Below are 21,989 nucleotides of genomic sequence, written 5' to 3'. Positions count from 1 at the left end.
TAAGAAAAAGACAAAAGGGAGAGAAGAGTAATGGAACTGGCGACATACCGCCACATATCCCCACACAGGGGGTGCTGATAATATTGCTATAGAGACCCCAGTCATATACTATACATTGTGCTGGTCGCCGCCCATGTCTATGTTCGTGTGCGCCTACTAGCACCGATTTGGAGGGTGCGGCAAGTCCGTAGCAATTGTCCAAGGGTTTACAAAGAGGCGTCCCCAACCAGAAGCATATGTAGTCTGGAACGCCACTCAGGTCACTTCCACATGAAAGGTATGTCACAACTAAGAGTAAACGGCAACCCCATCCCAACACCCCGCAATCCCCCCACCCCACCCCACCCCCTCCCACCCTTCCCCTGGTGGTGGCGACCATCATCCATGCACACAACTTCACACACGGAATGGTTAAATTTGAAATAGGTGTAATGCACGAAGTGCTGGGGGACAAACCGCAGAGGGAAGACCTCGGGATAGGAATCTCACTAAGGGACCCCAGGTAAACATGAAATTTTTAAAGTTCCCCAGAAATATATCAGACATTCTCTCCATACTCAAGAGTCGCCACAGCCGCGCGTGCCATAACGAAATGGCCGGTGCAGATGGGTTCTTCCAGGCGGCCGCTAATGTCAACTATGCCGCCCCTAAACACAGCCATACCATGCGCTTATCAGCCCTAGTCTGATGTTCCAATAAGGGGTCCCTAAGTCCCAGCAGCACATATTCCATTGAATTCGGAACCGGATAGCCCAATACATCTTTAATATGGGACAGGATCTCGGACCAAAAGGGACAGATGGTGGGACAGTCCCACCAAATGTGGCGGAAGTCCCCTAACATACCGCAGCCCCGCCAACATCTATCTGAGGTAGTCGAAAAGATTCGATGCAGCTTAGAGGGGTATAAATACCAGTCAAACAAGAGTTTTAAGTGAGCCTCTCTAAGATCTATGGAATGGTTATGTGTCGGTACATCCCGCCAAAGGCTTCGCCACTCGCAGTCAGAAATGTCCCTACCCAGGGTAGCCTCCCAGTGGTCCATGTAACGAGGGCGGGGGGAAACCGCGGTATCCAATAACATCCTATATAGGAAGGAAATTGTGCCCTTCATCGTGGACGTGCGAAGAATAAAAGCCTCAAACTTCGTCAGTGGTCTAGTAGCGGCGTCCCCCACTGCAGTCGATGTTGCCCAGTGTAAGAGTTGAAGGTGACGGAAGCGTTCAATGGGTGGAACCCCATAGTCTCGCATACAGTTATGAAAGGTAAGAGGTGTCGCCCCATGAAACAGGTGGGTAAGAGCTCGGCATCCGCCCTCCCTCCAAACGTCAAATGATCCGTCAGACAATGCTGGAGGAAAAGCCGGGTTAAAATGAATAGGGGTAAAGGGAGATGGGAAGGTGGTCCATCGGTCGTCACCACTAAGTGTATCCCAAACCTTCAACACCGTGCTGGTAGGGGTGCTAATGTACGCATTCCTGGGCCGGTCGGCCTTGGGTTTCCAGGCCAGGTCCCAAATGGATCTGCCGGCCACACATCGATCCATATGGAGCCAATGCTTTTCTGAAAGTTGTTGTGACCATTCCACTAATATTCTCAATTGCGCCGCTTTATAATACAAGTGCATGTCCGGGAACCCCACCCCCCCTCCGTTCGTGGACGGCGAAGCACTGCATACGAGAGTCGCGCCCTGCCCCCTTGCCACACATATTTCAACATCAGAGTTTTAAGCCGACGGAAATAGTCTAACTCCACTGGTATGGGCAACGCCTGAAAGAGGTACAGAAGCTTCGGGAGGAGGACCATCTTGAGGGCATGAATCCTACCCAACCAAGAAATGTACTTCGGTTTCCACCTCTCAAGTTCAGCGCGAATCGTCGTCAACATTGGTGTAAAGTTGGCCGAGAATAAGGCGCCTAGAGTAGGTGTCAAACGCACTCCCAGATACAACAGAGACGAGGTCGACCACGGTAAGGGGGTAAGCGCTCGCAGTCTGAGTACCCCCTCAGGGGGAAGAGTCAAGTTCAGGATATAAGATTTGTCAAGGTTGACTCTGAAACCCGCCACCCTCTCAAAGTCAGAGAGCACCGTATGAACATATGGCAACGATAGTTCCGGATCTCTAAGCGAGAGCAGCACGTCGTCCGCAAATAGCGAGATCTTATGCTGTTCACCGGAGAAGGGGAGGCCCAGGATACGGTCGTCCTCCCAAATCGCAAGCGCCAAAGGCTCAATACTTAGAGCGAAGAGGAGTGGGGAGAGAGGACATCCCTGACGTGTCCCACGTGAGTGACGGAAGCGCCCGGACCTGTGGCCATTAACCAACACTCTCGACATAGGATTGCTGTAATTAGCCTCAATCATTCATATGAAGTGGGGTGAAAACCCAAAAGCCTCCAGGGTACGATGTAAAAAGCCCCAATCGACGCGGTCAAAGGCTTTCTCCGCGTCTAGGCCTACCAAAACCGCCGGGATACGAAATCTAGTAGCCTTTTCGATCAGGTGGACCACACGTCTCAAGTTGTCATGAGTTTGCCGTCCTTTGATAAAGCCGGACTGGTCCGGCTGCACCAGAGCCGGCATCAAGTCCTGCAACCGCCCCGCGAGTATAGAGGAGTACAGTTTAGCTTCTGTTTAGGTTTAAGCAACTGGTTTATGGCTATGGTCATTAGTCTTTAAAGCCTGAAAATGTAGTCTTATGTATTTGTCTTTGTGCATTATATCTTTGGCCAAGCTTGTTGTGTCTTGGAAAAGGATTTGCAGTATCAGACTGAGCTCATTCACCCTTTGGCAGCTGCTATTCAGCCTTGACACTCATTAAGGGGCTCATTTATGAAGCCCTTACACTGCCATTGCATCACTTTTTGTGATGCTGCAGCCACGTAAAAAATGTGCCACACTGCGCCATATTTACAAAGTGACGGATCAATGCAGATGAGCCACTTAGTAAACCCCTGGGCTACATTATACTTGCAACAGGTATAATATATGCAGGGTGGGCGTTCCGGCACAGAAAAGTCTCATAGAAGTAGCGCTGTGAAATCTATGAGACTTCACTCCGTCACTTCTACTGCGTCATTACATCAAATCCTTAAGGGGTGACGCAGGCATTTTCACACGGGGCTTGCACTATGTGAAATTACACATTGCTGGAGTTGCGTCTGTTTCCAGACACACTCCAGCAATGCAAACAGAAAGAGATGATGGACGGAGCGCTGAAACTTTTTAGACACTCACACTCAGTCACAGATATGGGTTGAATCCATCATTGCTCTTTAGCTCACTCCGCCACCCCTGTTCAGACCCAGCCATATGCAAATTAGTCTTGACCCTATTCCTCATGGGAATAGTCCAGCCCAAACTGCCAAGCCAGGTTTTCGCTGGACCGGGAACAAGCATCCTGTGACCAGTTTTGGGTTAACACCCCTGATCAGCCAGATTAGCTTGAATCCAGTGGCGAAGTGAGAAAGGGACCCACGCCTGGGCATACCCTGCCAACTTAGGGCGAACAACAAAAACACAAGGAGATGATGGACGGAGCACTGAAACTTTTCAGACACTCACCCCCAGTCACAGATCTGGGTTGAATCCATCATCGTTCTTTAGCTCACTTCGCCACCCCAGTTCAGACCCAGCCATATGCAAAGCAGTCTTGACCTTATTCCTCATGGGAATAGTCCAGCCCAACCTGCCAAGCAATGCACAATTTTTGTGCCGACAGACGCATCAGGATTCCAGATTTATCTGTATATCCTTGCGACATGGAGCACTGCCGCAAGGATGGCACACTGAAAAGTGTTGCATCGCTGTTTCAACCCAGCGATGTGACACTTTTCATGAATAAGGCCATATGTATTTTACCTGGGTTGTTTTGGTTTTAGATTGACAAATGGATCTGTAGCTTTTATTATTGGGTCTAATCTTGATCATTGGGTCTTGCTTATTAAGTTGTAGTCATTGATCATTGGCTCCAGCTGACTCTGGCCTTGATTATTAGGTCATCAGGCATTTGGCGCTAGATCTTTTCATTTTTGGTTGGTGAGTCTTGGCCCTACTTACCTGGGTCTTGACCTCTGGTCATTTGGAGTTTGAATTCAGTTACCTGATTTTGGTCCACAGTCACTGAATATCTGTGATATTAAACATTTGAGGGGTGGGCACTGGTTATTGGGTCTTAGCCCTCATCTCCAAGTTCTGCCCCTTCCTCAGTTGGCCTGTGACCTTTGAAATTGGGTTTTGGTCATGATAATCAGATCTTCAATACTGGTTAAGGAGATGTTGGTTTGGTCGTTGGGTTTCTTAAGCTTCATCATCGTGTCTTTTTACTTTGGTGTTTACCCATCATTATTTAGTATTGGGCATAGCTTATTGGAAGCTTTGCCTTTAATCTTTCAGTCCTCGGCCCTGATAACAGGATCTTTGAACCTGAATATGGCCATAGCATTTCAGTATTTAATCTTCGTTGTAGGGCTTTGGGTTTGGTCAATACACTTTTACCTGATTTATATTGGGTTTAGTCAGTGAGCCTCTAGGTATTGATAATTGGGGTTTTTACCCTGGTACTTAGGTCTTTTGCCATTGAGTCCCTTTCCTTGGTAATTTAGTGTTTGATTTTAATTGATGGGTTCTTGGCCTTGGCCAATGGGTTTTTGACCATGTTTTTGATCTTTTCCCTTCCTTCTTTGGTCTTGGGTCTTGCTAATTGGAACACTGGCATCGGAGTCTCCTGCCTTCATCATTGCATCCTTCCTTTGTCGTGGTGTCTGTTATTAGCCTTGCTTGATTTTCGGGACTTTAGCCTTGTTCTTTAGGTCTTTGGCCATGCTCATTGGGTCTTTGGTTATCAAGGTTTTGGTCATTGGATCTATAGTACTTGTCATTAGGTCTATGATATTGGTAATTAGGCTTATTGCCTTGACCAATTTGGCTTTGGATTGCTCATTGAATTTTGGCCTTTATCAAGGTTTGTGGTATCAGTATTGGGCACTTGCTCTTTTACACTGGTCACTGGGCTTGGTTTGCTCTTGATTAACAAATCTGTGGCTGTTGCCAGTGGGCCTTGGTACTGAATCTTTACCCTCTGTATTTGGGTTTATTCGTCCAGTTTTGGCCCTTCAACATATGTGTTCAAGGCCATTTGCTATGTTGGTTCTCATTTGGATGTTATTTGCAATGAGCTGGTTGGTCACTTAGTCTATGGACTTTGTCAAATTACGATTGCCACTGGTGGTTGCATCTTTGCCTTCAGTCACCGAACCTTTAGTCTTTGACATAGGTGTTTTGGTTTGTAATAACTGGGGATTTGTCTTTGGTCACTAATTGTGAAGCCACTGCACTTGGCCTTACAGCAATGAACCGAAGAATGGGAATCTGTCCCTTGTTAAAGGGTTTAGGTCAGACTTGTTTGCCTTGGTCTTGGGTCACAAGAAATGGGCATTGGTCACTGGGCATTATTAAGACTTTGGCCTTCGGCACTTATGTCTTTGGCCTTGGGCACTGCTGGGCTTATTTAGCCAATAGGAGTCTGTACTCCATTCCACCACAGCAAAAGTGTGATGTACTCTGATCCCCTGGTGGTCTTCAGTCTGACATATTTAGAGATCTCACCCTGCTAGGCATGGACCTCTGTGCTTTCAGTGGGGCCTTTGCCATGACAAACGCTCTAAAGGTACTGAAGCTTTGATGTGTGGCTCTAGGTTTACCGCCTACACAAAGCAAAGTTTTTTGTTTTTCAAAAACAAACTCCCAAAGAGAGAGTTTATTCTTGATAAACAATAAATGCCCCTGATATGCTGGGAATTTTCTCAAAGTCAAAGTGGAGGTCATTAATTGATTTTCTAGTTCAGGATCTCTATGCTTTCCCTGGCAGTTTCAAACAGGAAAAAAGTGTCAGAATATCCATCCTACATTCGTTAGATTGTATGAGGTTCTTGGTCCCATGGCTCAATGTCAGTCAAGCCATCTGGCTTTCACTGGTGGAGCCAGCAGAAGCTCCATCGGCATAAACATTACAGTTTACCCAAACTCTAAACAGAGCAGGCGAACTGAGAGTTTGGCAGACAGGGTGCTCTACCACATTTGTGGTAGAGTAAACTGTCTGTCAAACACTAAATTAGCCCCCCAGTCTTTGGTTGTTTGGGATTTGGTTTTAGTGACCTAGGTCTTGGCTCTTTGGGCATTAAGACACCTTTTCCCCCATACACTGACTGTTTCCTCTCTTCCTCAACTTTACAGGGAGCGTTTTGGGGCCTCATCGGTGGTCTTCTAATTGGACTTGCCCGTATGATTCCAGAATTCGCCTACGGCGCAGGAAGTTGCGTCTTCCCCAGCCGCTGCCCAAGAATCATCTGTGGAGTGCACTACCTCTATTTTGCAATTATACTCTTCTTCTGCAGCTGTGTCATGGTCCTTGCCATCTCCTACTGCACCCCGGCCATCGAGGAAAAACATGTAAGCATATTACCCATTGCCACTCTCTCCATGGCATTCACATTAACATTTTCCTCACTGCAGCCTCACTCTGCTATGTTTCTCACACTAACTTCACAATGCCAATACTTTTGCAGCCCTCAGCATCCTGAATCCCTCCCCGCCGCCACCCTACACCCCTCAACATCCAAGAATCTGCCTTGAGAGAACTTTCCAGATGTTGCGTTATTGAACCTTTCAGACCTTGCTTCACCTGCACCCATAAGTGCAGCCTCAAGGCACATGGATCATACACCTCACCCCAACCTTGCCCTAAATAAAATCAAAAGGCAGTGGAAAAATAACAAAGCAAACTGATTTCTGGAACTGTACCATTTACAGGAATACATAATGTAACCCTCATTCATGATACTACACCTGATCAGTGTCTTAAACTACAACAATCCTACACCACTCATTGACCCTCATGGTCTAGGATGCTTGGTCAAGGCACCCAAAACCCATTGGTCCCATTTCCATTGTGGCAGAACCACTTACCCATGACTATTGGTGAAAAGATATCGTGTGATTAAAGTATGGTTTGGGACATGTGTTGTAGGCCATGCTCTCTCGTGCCATCTAGTGTTAGGTGCAGGGTATTACAACAGTTTTCTTGTAATCTTTATTTCGGTTTTGAGCATGCATCAAATGATTTTGGCTCGAGTCAGGGACAGGCTAGACTTTGGTTTATGATTGCATGAAACATGAGAAGGTCTCCCTTGCTCCAACAACTCTGCTGAAGTGAATCACACCACTGGTGCAACAACATCTAATCAATATTCATGCACATCTACAACAATATATTTAATCAATAAAATACACATAATAAAATAAACAGGCAAGGACACAAAATGGTTCCTCTGTTAAGCACCATACAGTGTTATAGCTGCCACAAATTAAACTATACCAAGATGCTGAATAACCATGAGCTCAGGATAAGGGGAATCTGGATTAGGCTCAACAGTGGACGTAGTGCCAATTTCAGCTAAAGATGCAGAAATAGGTAGGGGTCTCTTGACTTGAGTCAGCCACACCTTACTCTATGCGGCCCACAACACTGGTGACCTGGCCAGAACTCCAGGTGAACCGAGGAGCAGAGCGAGAAGCTAGGATGTCCTCGCGTCATAATTGGGCCTCTTCCAGGGCTGAAATGAAAGGCAACAGAGGGAGTTCTCATAGTGGTGCATATTCCTCTGGCAAAATGTATATGTTCGGGAAAATCATGGAAAAAAACCCGCAATGGGATTGGCTACTATGGCAGTACAGCACTGGTCATCCAAATCTGAAGGGGAGCCTCAAACAATGGGGTAACCATGCATCTAAGTGGAGACATAGGGGCTTTGTGCGCTTTGCAGCAGCAAACTAGCAGGTAAAGAGAAAGGTGTCTATTGTGACCCAAACACAATCATTTAACATCAGAAAGCTTCCCTTTACTCGACAGAGTTTCTGCAGCTTGCATATGTAAGTGGCTACGGACACCGTGAAGAAACACACCTTTCTGTAAGGAGTTGGAATTCTTCTCCCATTCCTAAATATCCGCACCCTCCTTCAATTCTCCCGGCCTGCACTGTAAACATATCCGATTCTTATCTCACTCAGCCACTGACCCAGGGATCACCTTTTTGGAGAGATGCCTTCCGAGTTATTTGAGTGCATATCAATTCCAGAAAACAACAAGCATTGGCAAAGCCGAAAAGTCTCACTTTTTTGAGATTTAGAGCCGTTGGTGCTGTAAATGACAAGCAGGGCTCGAGTCGGGGTACCACGCGGGTGGACGGCGTCCCCCCACTTATTTTACCGGGTGGACGCCGTCCCCGCTGCCAAACAGCTGGACTTCACTCTTTGGCCTCTCTGGGACGAGATCGGAGCGCACCTTTTGTAACGTCACTTCCTGTCGTGACGTCACTTCCGGTGACAGCGTTCCCCCCACTTCTCTTTTTAGGACTCGTGCCCTGATGGCAAGGTCTTTTACCCATGTGTTATGGGGTGGAGTGGATGTATGTGGTATGTAGTGGAATTATGTGGGTTAGATTGGAATGGTTAGTTGTGGAATGGCGCTGCGAGGAATTGTGTGGTGTGGAGTGGATTTGTGTAGTGGAATTATGTGGCATGGTGCGCAGTGGAATTATGTGGATAGTAAATATGTGATATTGCGTGTAGTAGAATTATGTGAAGTGGGATTGTGTGTCATAGTGGAATTATGTGGAATGGTATGTAGTGGAGTTTAATTATGTGGAGTGCTGTTAAATTTTGTGGCAATATGTGGAATTTTGTGGTGTGGATTGGATGTATGTGGTGTGGTGTGTACTTGCGTTAATGAGTTGAATTATGTGGTTTGCTGTCGATTTATGGGGTGTGAAATGGAAATGTGTGGAGATGAATTGTGTGGTGTGGTGTGGTACTGTCTGGTACTGAGTGAAATTATGCAGGTTGGAATTAGGTGGCATGGTGTGGAGTGTATTTATGTGGTTTGTTGCTATGTGATAGAGTGGTGTTATGTGGTATTGAAACAACATGAATGTGACCATGTGTAAATGTAACTGGTGCTCATATAAGTATTAACAAATGCCACCTTCCTGAAGCCCCTGAAGGAAGGCAGTGTCAGAATCAGTAGTGTGATCCATGCATACCCTAAGCCGTGAGAGTCTTGTTGAATGCTACCTTCCATGAGAAAGGCGAGTGTTAAATAGCCCTTAATGCAGACAGCAGCAATGGGTTCTCGGTATTATCAGTTAATAGGAGTTACAGTTGGTATGGGACACTATCACCGGTCAGAACTTTCCACAGGTCCGCGGAACGTTGGTAAATGCCTGCTCCACGTTGGAAATATTGTGCCAAGAGTAATCTGGTCTGTTTGCAATTTCCAGGACGCCAATTCCACATGCACTGGATGGGATATTCATGCATGGACCTGGGAAACGTGAGAGAAGTGTATTTGTAGCCAAAAGTCAGTCCTGGTTTATTACCCAAGGTAACCAGATGGTACTGTGTTCCAGTCTTGGATTTCCTTTTAGAAATCTTTGTTTTGAGCGGTTTGTTCAGCTGGTTCACTTGCAATGAACCAAGACTAACTCCCAGAACGCGCCAATTAAACGAAAATCCCAGGCCTAGAACACGTTGTCCTTGACGACATGAAGCCATCTGGCAACTTTATTCGCACCTGCCACTCAACAAATGTCAGGTTTAACAATGCTCTCAAGTTCCTTGCGCCCTTGCCCAAGTATCCATTGATTTGCATACCATTCTGGGAATTGCAGTGCTATTTATTCCATTAGAACATCAGGGCTACAAGTCCTAGGAAGCCAAAAAATACAAAAAAACGGCTTGGATGAGCTAAAAAAAGAAAAAAACAGGCTTGGATGAGCTACTCTTGCCTGGACCACTTGGCAGTTCTGTGACCGCCCTGTGATTGTATTAAAAAAAATACAAAAATCACACTTTGCATTCTAAAACTTGGAATTTTCTCCTTTCCTATTATAAGTTTTGTTTTAAAAGTATGGGCATAAAAGTGTAGCTGACTAAAAAATGGCCAGTTCAGGCACAGAGATGCATGAGGGGTCCACCTCGAAAGCGGTGTGTGGTTTTTGTGACAATAATTTCACATACGTGACATCTTTAAAAAAATGTTTTTAAAGTAATTGGATTTAACGTTTATCGTGCTTTCGGATCGGACGTGAAATGAACAAGCAACTGAAATCTATTCTTCCAGTACCAGGCTGGAAGGTTGCGCAAGCTTTTAACAATAACCAGTTTAAAGTAGCCATCCTTAAACCAGGTCTGTGAAAGCCGGCGAGGCCCAGTCACTACCAGTGTGTTTTTAGGTCTTGCCTAGGCATCGCATGCAAGATACGCTGTATCTAGGAAAATGGCTCAAAAAAACACCCATCTTTTTCTATGGTTCTTCTTGCTGTCCTTTAGAAATGCTGGCTTTTTTATTGGTGAACACACTTAGTAGTCCCTCCTTTTCGAATTTTGTATCCTCCCATGAGGACTGCCCACGTTACATGCGTTTTTACTCTCCAGGCGTTTTATACTTTGAGATCACTCTTTTTTTGGTTGGCCCTCTTCTTTGCTCATGAAGTGTTCTGTTTAGATGTGCAATGAAACTTCGGTCCACTTCATGTGCTTGCTGTTCTTTAATTTCCCCATGCCTCCCCCTCTCACAACACGGCTCGCTGTTCCCCTCCACTCCTGCGAGTCCATTGCTAGTTTTACAAATGTTTTTGTTTGGTTAATTTACGCATGATTTGCAGTGCAGTGCCCTTCGTTTAATCGGCCTTTGCCGTCTCCGCCGCTCCCACCTCGGAGATCGCTGCACTGATTTCTTATCATTATTTCAAATTAGTAGCTTTCATTTATATAGCGCTGCTATCCAGTTGCTCGGGGGAAATTAAAGGATCAGCCCATAAACACAGGATACTGACCCAACACCAGACTCGGATCCCCCGATCCCTAGCCGGCAGCTCTCACCACGGCATCATATTCTTTTGCTATCCATGTTGCAGGGTGCAATGCCTTATGTGGCCAAAGGAGGTCCCAAGGGACACCTAGTGACAGCATGTGGTACTGCACTCTCACAACACTGCTTGTCCATCCCCACCTCCGAGATCACTGCATTAATTTCTTCTCGTTATTTTAAATTAGTAGCTTTCATTTATATAACCAGCTATCCAAGAGCTCCAGGGAAATGAAAGGATCAGCCCATAATCACAGGATGTTAAGCCGACAGCAGAAACACAGATCCCCAGTCGAGAAACTCTGGCTGACGCGCCATATACTTTTTGTAACCACGTTGCAGGGTGCAGTACCTTATGTGGACATAAGAAGTCCCAAGGGACACCTTGTGACAGCCTGCAGTACTGCACCCTTTCCATACTTCGTGCACAGCAGAACAATAAATGTTGCTGTACCCACAATAATGTGCTGCATAGCTAAATACTTATAAAGTCCTAAAGGCAAAACCGATTGCATTGCAAATGCTTGTCAGAAAGGGTTGCGCTGAAGACAGCCAGCACCTATAAGTTATTGTTATGAGACACACCCTGGTATGAGATTGAGACAAACACTGCACCCTCCTGCAAATGAAATTGTGCAATACTTTCCAATAGGATTTAATTTGTTTGACCAGTTAATAAGGCCAGTAAACCATATTCACTGCATTCAGAGTCTCCTTTATTGGCTTATTGAACTGAACCTCGCAGCTCCCCTCTTGATTCTTAGTCTCTCGCAGCCCCCCTCTTGATTCTTAGTATCTCGCTCACAATTACGAACCATGCTGCCAAGCATAGCAGGCCATCAACTGAATTGCGATGTTCACTCAGCCTCTATAAAACAGCCTTTGGACAGAGAATGCTCCCCCCCGTTCAGGTGCCAAAAGACAGCCAGGACAGCTGGTATGTATGGACTTCAGACAACCAGCATACACACAGTTTCTACACCATGACCGGTGCCCAGAACACTTAGTTAATAAGACATAAATATTCAAAACACTGAAAGCAGCTGCAAGTCCCTGGTTTAAAAATTCATAAATGACATCTGACTAACGTTGAATGAGAGGTGTTTGCCCTTACATAGAACAATGCATTATTTCCAATCTAAAGCCCAGGCCATAATTACAGATCATTTGAGTAACAAACACTTAGCGTCTCTATTGTTGGAAATACTTTGCTTTACTTCCTAGAATACATACAAATGCTCTGGGATTACAAGTGATAAAAAGTTTGCACATCATTGCAGCTACCACAGAGAGTCAACTCTGGTGGAGCAAAGAAAGAAGGCTGGCACAGAGACCATACCCATTGAAGAAGTTAAAAAAACGTACAGAATGCCGCCTAGTGACAACCAGAAGGAGGCTGGCCCAAAATGGCATCCAAACTACGACCCTTGCTTTCCTTCTCATACAGAATATGTTGAGTAAATGTGGATTCTAGTGGATCAGCAACTGGCACTAGTCTCGAGCGAGCTGAACACCACCCACAGTGTAACACAAGCAGGAAAGACATTTTAAAATAGTGCCCAAAAACAAATAACTAAAGTGTAAAGATACAGTAATTGGTCCCTGCTCCGCAGAAGAAATTGAAAGACAAAAAGGAGAGACAAAGAGGAAGGACTGACCACTAGCAACCAAGGATTTTTGAAGGACACTGAAACAAACAAATGAAAAGCAGTGAGTGGGCTGTAAGCCCACAAAGAAGTATATGCAAAGTATATACAACAGGTCTTGAAAGCTTGGCCTAAAAACGAGAACGGAACTTAGCTCAACACCAAAGTCGCTGAGGAAAACAGAGGGGAACCCAGTCTAGCCTTTTCGTCGCGGTGGACATTCCACCGAGGTGCGGTCGAATCCGACGCATGCGCAGATCGGGCTGCCCCCGGCCGTCCGACTCGCACACCCACCGTGAAGTCGGATGGCCGGGGGGCGTCCGACTCATCAAAAAGGCTAGATGACTCCAGCTGGATTGGGTTTGTGAAAAAATGAATGGGCCAGGTGCCACAACTTTGTAATGCATAGGCAATTCTGCACCCCTAAATTGCACACCCCAAAGAAAACATCATTGTGTGTTCTACATGAATCAAATTCAGTCATGCTACTGTGACTCAGTCACCCCTCAATCCTGAAAGCCCCAATGGCACTCGCTCCCAAGTCTTACCCTGTGCAATACCAATATCCTCCCATGGATACCATCCTGGGATAGTGTTGCCAACATTCCCCTTAACCCACACACGTCCAGTTTCATTCTCTTGTGCAGCACAGTGCTTAATTAGAAACATAAAAATATTAATAAGTGCACAGAACCTCGTCCGGAGCCTACTGCACATGCACCACTCTTTGCTCCAGCCAGCACTGTCAATGACCGTACCAATACCACTACTAACCATAACACTCATCAAAGTGTGACAGTTCAAACAATTCCAGACAAACAAAGATATAAGAATGGCTTTGCCCGCAGTTATTAGTCATTTTAATGTACAGTGAATTGATAAACAACTGTTGTACTCATCTCTAAATTAAACAAACATCGCCAACATGTGGCAGACCGTCATACCTACTGGTGCTGGCAATTAAGTACTGAGCACCTGAAATCACAGACTCAAATTAAGCACTGACTGCAGTCACACACTGGGTCAAAGTCCAAGTAGTTTATTGTGATGATTATTAAAATCTTACAACATTCCACACTAGAACAATTTAAAAGTTAAATTCCAGTTAAAATCATATAAAATGTCATTAATGACCTTACAATCCATTAAGTATTTGCAATAATTACGTCGCCAAGTTTCCTTTTAACTAACAGTAGGAACTTTACAAAAGAGGAGTTTAAAATGAAGTCATTTGGGATCATACATTTAATCACGGCCTGCCTGCATGACCGTATGCCACGTGACTTGAGATGAACTTTCAGCAATGTTTTTCTCTCTTGAAGGAGTACCGGGCAAATACACAGAAGGTGTTGAATGTTTTCCTCACCCCTATTGCGTAGTCTGCATAGCGTTTGGGTTTCTTGAAATTCCCATGGGGGAAGATGACATAGCCCTGGCATAGATCCAAATCTTGCTTTAAGGAGAACCTGCTTGTTTTTTTCCGTCCACGGGGTTATCAGATATTGTTGTATCTCCTTCTTCTTGTATCCATTTAGCACTATCCAAGCATGTTTCCTCTTGGTAAGGGTAGCCTTATCCTTTATGATGGATAGGTGGGCTGCGGTTTTATTAATGATATTCTTGAATGATGCCTTGGTTATATTCATTTCCCACATAGACATGACCCCAAACTCATTAATTGCATCTCTAAGATATAGGGCTGCAGAAGAATTGGTATCCTTATTTATTTCTCTCCATAAGAGCATCGATATCTCGTTTTTCTGGTCACTTTTTATTTGATTCCAGACTTTTATAAAATGGCCTTGCCTTGCAAACTGTTGATTGGTTAGGCCAAACTCCAGCCTTACTTGCGCCGGGGAAGCGTTCACTGGGAGATGAAATAACACTCGATATACTCTGGATATGATTTTGTTCAAAATATCAGTGTCTTTTCCCATTAAAGCTTCACTTCCATAAGCAATAGTGGGTAGGAGTTTTGCACCGACAATGCTCAGTAGAGGGCCATACGCCAGGGTGGGAAGCGACTTCTGCACAATTCTAAATGCAGCTGCTAGTGCTTTCGCTTTTCTTTGAGCTTCGCTCTTATGTGACTGGTAATTGCCCGTTGAATCAAATAGTACGCACAGGTATTTATAGACCTCGACTTGTTCAAGCTCTATGTTGTCCATGAACCATTGGCTTTTGTGTTTCAACTTAGCGTTTTTGGCAACTACCATAGTCTTGGTTTTGGTCTCATTTATAACCATCCCGTTCTCTTTAGAATAGATATAGGTCCTTCTCATTAAACGCTGTAAGCCCACTTTTGTGTGGCTCATAAGTATGACATCATCCGCGTACATCAAGCATGTGAGCCGCTTGTCAGCTAATTTCGGGGGATGCGCATTTTCCTCATCCAATATTCCTGGTAGGTCCGCAAGGAACAAGTTAAAAAGAAGGGGGGCTAAAACACAGCCTTGCTTAAGACCTTCATTAGCTGGGATCTCCCTGGTTAGTGTGTGACCATCCCCCATCCTCACACTCACCCATGTCTCTGAGTATAGGAGGCAGATTAACTTAAGTAGGGGGAATGGAATTTTCATTTTTTCTAATTTTTTCCAGAGTAATTTACGGTTAACACAGTCAAATGCGGATTTAAAGTCTATAAAACAAAGATACAAATGCTCCTCTGCTGGCAGTCTCCCCTACTCCTCCAAATAGAATTGTGCCTCAGTAATCCTACCTCACACTTCACCATGAAAAGTTATTTCACCTTCAACTAGTCACTTCAGAGTAGAGTCTTCCAATCCAACTCATTTCCTTGTCTACTCTCCACCATCTGGTCCTATAGTCTGACAACCACTCACCACATTCACATCCGTGCCTACCAGTTTTACTTCATTACATAATGCAATCTTGCTTCCTTTAGTGCTAGACACCATATTGGCCGTCATGGTGGGCACACACAATGGGTCCTATGTCATCACTCTTTGTTTGTACCCTTTCAACTATTGATTTTACTATCCATTTTGTGCCTATCGCTTGCTTACATCTCCCCCACCTTCTCCTCTCTCAAACGTGCCTGCCTCACACCCACACACTGGGTAACATTGGGTTGCTCTGACTCTTTCTGCAGCTCCATCGCTTGGTCTACAGTCTCAGATTCAGCACAGAGGAGCGTGTGGATCTCGACGCGGAGGACGAAAAGAGCGAGAACACCGAGACCACAGTAAAGAATGGCCCAACTGGACCCACGATGAAAATAGAAGGTGAAACAAGCATTAGCTAAGCCAAGAGGTCTCACGTTGGCGAACCAGTCTTATTGTTCTGGAAGCTGCATGGCTCACATTAATTCTAAAAAAACATTGGCTAAAGGCAAAAGTGTTTATCTGGTCCTCAAAAAAGTACACATTACCATGGTACACCCGACCGTGAAGGACCTAGCTTATGTGTGGATTTGGTCCTTGAGTAAGGGCAGCATGCCACTCTTAGTGAAGTCAGTCAATGGGTGAATTGGGCTAACATTGCCCCTTGATGCATGATGGAGTAGGTGTAAGAAACCTGTGACTAACACAGTCACAGACAAATGGATGAAGTCTATGTAAATATGTTACAAATACTTTGTGAAATTAAAATGTCTTGGCTAACACAGACCTGAGAAAGTTATTGGTCTAGAATTAGCTGCTAGTCTTGTGTTTGAGAAAGAAGGCAAGAAAGTAAGGAAGGCAGACAAAATGCGAAGAAAGAAGGGCAAAAAGAAGAAAGGAAAGAAGGGAGGGAGGGCAGAAAAAGAGTAGGAAGAAAGGCAAAAAGGAAGAAAGAAGGCAAAAAGAATAAATGAAAGAAAAGGGAAAGAAGAAAAAATGAAAGAAGGAAAGAGCAAAAAAAGGGAAGACAGAAGGAATGACGAATGTAGAGAAGGAAAAGAAAGAAGGAAAGAAAGGAGGCAACGAGAAGAGGATAGAAAGAAGAAAAAGGTAAAGACAGCAAGAAATAAAGATGCAAAAAGGAAAAAAGCAAAGGAGGCAAAAAGGGAAAAATAAGAAATAAGACAAAAGAGAAAGAAAGAAAGACAGAAAAGAAAGGAAGAAACAATAAAAGAAAAAGTAAAGAATGAATGAAAAAGCAAAGGAGGCAAAAAGAAAGAAGGAAAGAAAAGGAAGAAAGCCAAAAAGAAGGAAAGATGAGGAAAAGCTAAAAAAATTAAGAAAAGCAAAGATGAATGGAAGAAAAAAGGAAAGAAAGAAAGAATGCAAAAAGGAAAGAAAAATGAAACAAAGGAAAGAAAGAAGATGGAAAGAAGAAAGTAAAGAGGGTTCACAGTATAAAATATTGAATACTAAAAGCCAAATTACACCAAACCGATGTTTAAATAAAACTGTTACACGTTTGCTGCAAATTAAACATGATGAAGTTTGTATTTCTTCCTGGGCAAAGTTTATTAAATAACCATGAGCGAAATAGAGTTCAGGTACACAATAAGGAAGGTATACTGTGAAAGTTTGAATGTGCCCTGTGCTCACTTCAAATGCGTGCTACTATCACATCAGGCAAATCTAGCACTAAAGGGACATACATTGTGTGCGAATGTCCACCTTTTGAAAAAGCAAAACGCAGTCACTCAGTCAGGTTAACCAGAGGCTTAAGTAGGCTGACCCATTGCCCCACGTTGTAAGCTGTAGTAGGCAGAAGCAAAATGGGAATGAAACAACAGACCAATAGACGAAGAGAGGTGGCTGAAAGCTACTTTAAATAAGTATATTATACATATTACTTTAGTAAAATCAAAAGGTCTTGGCCAACGCTGACCTAAAAATCAAAAGGGCTTGGCTAACGCCAGACCTAAAACGTGTGTAGCAGAGGGTGAGACAATTCTCTCCAAGGGGCTCAAATAGTCGAGAAAAGGGATAAACAAAGCAAGACAAGTAGTGGAACTGGGTTTAACCTTGCAAAGGATGGGGTTAAGATTAGCGTAAGAACTGGTTTACTGTGGCATAATTAGGACTGGTCCCTGCAAATGAATCAGATCGACTGAAGCTAAAAGTGTATCAATGACTCAAAGTGAGCAACTCCGACTCAGAAAGTGGGGAAGATTGCAGTAATCGGTAAAATTGTTAAAGGAGAAAGAATGAAATCGATGTGTTGGTAGAGCAGATCTTACTGCACAGCAACTTGCAGAAAGACACTGTGATTTGAGTTTCTGCACAAGCAAGGATGATGTAGTTGATGCCAGTTACAACCTATGGAAAGGGGCACCCATAAGTGTTTTATTTTAGTAAGGCACACCTTATCTGCATGGACATTTCGTTTTGCTTAACACCACACTGATAATATGTGAACCTCGCAGCCCCTCAACTATTGCCTGCTGTCTTCTTACAGACCCAGTGGCAAGCGAGCAGACGTGCCCACGTCGCTGCTGTGATTCACTCTGTGGCCTTAGCTCTCAAGCCTCAGCAAGTGGGCAGGAGCCAACCAAAGAGGAGCTGGAGGAAGAGATGCGGCGGCTCACCGACATCTCCGAGGACCCCATCTGGAGCAAAGTGGTCAACATCAACGCAGTCATCATGATGAGCATCGCCATCTTTCTTTGGGCCTACTACGCCTAAGGCATGAAACCTGAAAACTCTGTGAAGACCACAAGCACTCAGCGTCTTCGCAAGGGACATAAACCTGGTTAGCACACGTCTCCCAAAAATACTTTAAAATGTTTTTTTTTAAATTCAAGAGAAGAACACGAAACAATAAGTCCTTCAAACACGGATCCCACGTTTCGGTTCTGCATGTGCCAAAAATTGAGTAATTTATGCCTTTTTGTGTACGGCTTTTGAAATGTAATGCAGTGGAAATGACTTCAAATGGAGGTAAATGATTTCAGTATTGATCCTGTTCAAATCTCTACTGACAAAAAAAGTGACACATAAACCTAACAGCAGACCCACTTCCTATCCATTTTAGAATTTTAGATTGATTTATTGCAACAAAGTCGAATTGCTGTACACCATCCCAATCATTTCTTCTCTGTGCAAACCCTAGAAATTGTAACTTTCCAACTGAAGCACAAGCTTGTTTGCATTAAGACAATGAGAATCACTAACCATGTCATTTTGAACAGCCGCTTACAAAAACATAAATTACTATTTCTCCACACATCTACTCCACATATGAAAAATCCTATTTACTAACATGACGTAGTCCAGCCTCCTCTTTACTACAATTGGACTACAAGCTTCAGTTCTACAAGAACTGCCTTATGAAATGGCACACATTGGGGCCGATTATGATAGAGGATTTTCCGCCTCCTCCGGGCCGGCGGAAGCCACCGCCGGCCCGGAGGAGGCGGAAAATCCTCTGCGGAGTCACCAAAGACCCACAGCCGCATTATGATGGCTGGTGGGTCTTGGATTCTGTCCGCTGCTTTTCCGCCGCGGTCGGATTACAACCGCGGCGGAAAAGCTCTCCTTTGGCTGGCAGTGTCTATCAGACACCGCCAGCCAAATTAGGAAGCATTAGTAAACATGCTTTTCCGCTGCGGTTTTTCCGCCGTGGAAAAGCATGTGTACTTTTGCTTTTGGGGGCCCGTTGCGGGCCCCCAGGGCGTAGGCGGGTGGGGGGTGCACATGGGGGGTACCTATGGTACCCCCCAGCATTTACATGCACAAAGCGGCAGGCACCGCGCGGTGCCTGCCGCTTTGTGCATGTAAATGTTACACATGCACTTTTAACATTTCGGCGGGTGCTGCTTGAAGCAGCACCCGCCGCAATGTTAAATATCCAGGATGTGACCGCCAGGGTGGCGGTCACATCCTGATTTGCATGGAGGGACCTCCGCAGTCCATGCGGACGGTCCCTCCACCTCTGGGATGGCGGACGGACGCAAGTCCGTCCGCCATCCTAATCTGCCCCATTATGTGGTTTTCAAAGTTGGCAAAAGAAAATAAAGGTTGGTAAAAAAACAATGTATTGTGTACGCAGGAATGCGTGTTTTGTTAAATAATAATAAAAAACGTTGACTAAAAGCAAATGTGTTTTATTGCAATGTACACTTCTTGCCAACCCTAGTCTCACTTGCATGCACTCTGGAGGTGAGGATAATCAAGAAACACACTATAAAGTGAAACATTAAACAGATGGACTAGCCATGATCACTCACGATTTGCCGTGTAGGCCTAACAATGGTTTCTTCTAAACATGGAGGTGTGGAGGCATGGAGGCAGAAGACGGGTCATTTCATCCCATGCAACTTTTCATGAGATTATAATGCACAATTGTTCTCCCTAATGCATCTGTCTGCAGACTGCGTGACAGCAGTTGACATACATGGACTTTCACCATCGCGGATACATAACATGCAGATTTAACCTCCATCTTTAATTTCAACATCAAACAAGCTCTGCCCAAAACGATCACTGTTTCCAGTGACCCGAAAGTTCAACAAAAAGGAAATGCAGGCGGACCGCTTTTCTAACGTCAGAAACAACCCTCTTCCCCCCGAACGATATGTGCCCGTCTCTACCAGCATGCCCCTTTCCTGGCCGCTTAAATGAAGCCACACAGACAAGCTGGGGGTTCTCATAAATCACTATTAGTGGTTGGGGCTCGCTCTAAACAACACCTGAACTGGTTTCCGGCAAATCTGTCGCACAGAGTTTCACTGTGGAGAGAATATTGCATTAAATGCAGTGTGTGCACAGTGCCTGTATAAAGCTTACTGGCTTCCTAGAAATGTGATCGGAGCTGCCTTCATTCAAAGTTTTTCAGCACTTTAGTGAGGGGGGAAGAAGTCTCTTGTAGGTTTATTTCCTTGGAGGGGTGCTGTCAGCTCTCTCTTTCAGTCTGATCAAAGCATGTCTAAGATTGTATAAGTAATGTCGTGATGTGGAGGAGCGGATGTTGCTCTGGTATTTGCTGGAGCCGGAATCCACTTTTGTGTGTAGTGTTTCTACTCAGTATTGACCTTCAAGCTGCTATCTCTGGATGACTACTGCACGCGCACTGACTGACAGGGCTCTACATAAAACATGACTGTTTCCAGTGACTCGAAAGTTGGAGTGATCGTGTACATTGCCTTTCCAGACAAGCTGAAAGACACGCCGTGCGCGTGCCCATGTGCTGGCCGCGCCCAAGCTGCTGCAGACGCCGTGAGCGTGCACATCAGCTGTCCAGTCCGGGCGGCGCATGTTTTGTCTCCCTTCCGTACCAAAGTCCCCAACTATAGTCTCGCCACAACAAAGGACTGCTACATCTACTCCCACACAGTCTGGGGGAAAAAAAAGACTTTGGCAGACGAACTGGCATTACAAATTCCACTTCCATTACAATCTTACATTTTTAAGATGAATTCATATACAGTTATTTGGCCAGCCAGCAGCCAAAACACAATCCTACCATAAATAGATTAGGATTTGAGTAGGAAAAGTAAAGATGTTGGAGTTGTGTGGGGGGACATAATTGTGTATGAGAAACAATTTCCATCTGAAATAAATAAAATACTGCTAACATACGAACTGAGTGAGCCTGAAATCAAAAACGGAAAGCGTTGCTACACGCTGAGCCGACAGGGGGAGGGAAAGTGACAGCACGTGACGCGATGCGCGTGCTGTGCCGCCGGTTTCTCTGCTGAAGGGAGACAGGAGTTGGCACGCATAGACAGGAGATGTGCACGCGTACGGAGTGCACATCTCCTGTCCGCGCGTGCCACCAAAATGCCTCAAGATGGCCGCCGGGTGGGAGCTCCTGATCAGAGCTCCGAGTGCGTGGGGTTCCAATTCTGGATTTAATCCCCGTTAGCACCCGCATCTTCGAGGATTCAACAAAGAGTAACTGGACCAAGTAACTGGATGCAAAAGCTAGTTATAATACCTGGTCTGGGGACGGCTGCTGCCCGGGCGCTGGACATCACACGAGCTGCCTCGAGATCGGCTGCTGAGAGGACGGCTGCTGCTCTGGCGCTGGACGTTGGAGGCGCTGGAGCTGGTCTCTGGAGGTGCTGGAGTCCGAGATCGCCCTGAGGTCGAAGGAAGGCGCCCGTTCTGCACCGGACCACTCTGAAGAGCTGCGCACCGCTGGACACCGTAGGAGCTGCCTTCATCAGGGATCTCTCTTGGATCTGTGAGCCCTGTGCTGCCTGCGGGAGGGCGCCTGCCTGCGGGGGTCTGCCTGCTACCACCGGAGCGGCTCCGCAGGATTCACGGCGGCACCGGGGGCCGAGAGACCCCCCCCCCTTCCCCCCACCGCCCGCTCCACGGCAGTGACGCGGTCAGGTACACTGGTGGCTGCCATCAGAGGAGCAGAGCCGCCGGCCCCGCAGCAGGGAGTCACGGCGTCATCGGAGTGCCGAGAGAGGCTGAGTGCTGGGGGCGATCTGAGGAGTGGGGCGCCGCCGTCCGAGGAGCTAGCGGAGAGGAGCTCTGTGGCTGGTGGGATCAGTGGGACGGAGGTCGGCTG

At 45.6% G+C, this 21,989-nt stretch overlaps 1 protein-coding gene across 1 annotated transcript in view; it reads left to right on the top strand.

The window, feature by feature from the left end:
* Positions 1-18,257, top strand: part of SLC5A2 (solute carrier family 5 member 2) — a 144,344-nt gene extending 126,087 nt beyond the window's left edge. Inside the window, exons 13-15 of the mRNA XM_078650604.1 lie at positions 6,234-6,449; positions 15,682-15,814; positions 17,925-18,257. Coding sequence (XP_078506730.1) covers positions 6,234-6,449; positions 15,682-15,814; positions 17,925-18,151 — 576 coding nt within the window. The 3' untranslated portion in view covers positions 18,152-18,257. The remainder of the gene's footprint in view (positions 1-6,233; positions 6,450-15,681; positions 15,815-17,924) is intronic.
* The last annotated feature ends 3,732 nt before the right edge of the window (positions 18,258-21,989 follow it).

The sequence above is a fragment of the Lissotriton helveticus genome, chromosome 7, assembly GCF_964261635.1.
Source record: "Lissotriton helveticus chromosome 7, aLisHel1.1, whole genome shotgun sequence".
NCBI classification, from domain to species: domain Eukaryota; kingdom Metazoa; phylum Chordata; class Amphibia; order Caudata; family Salamandridae; genus Lissotriton; species Lissotriton helveticus.
Note: the sequence above shows the minus strand (reverse complement) of the source record. Positions and strands in the feature narration are given on the sequence as shown.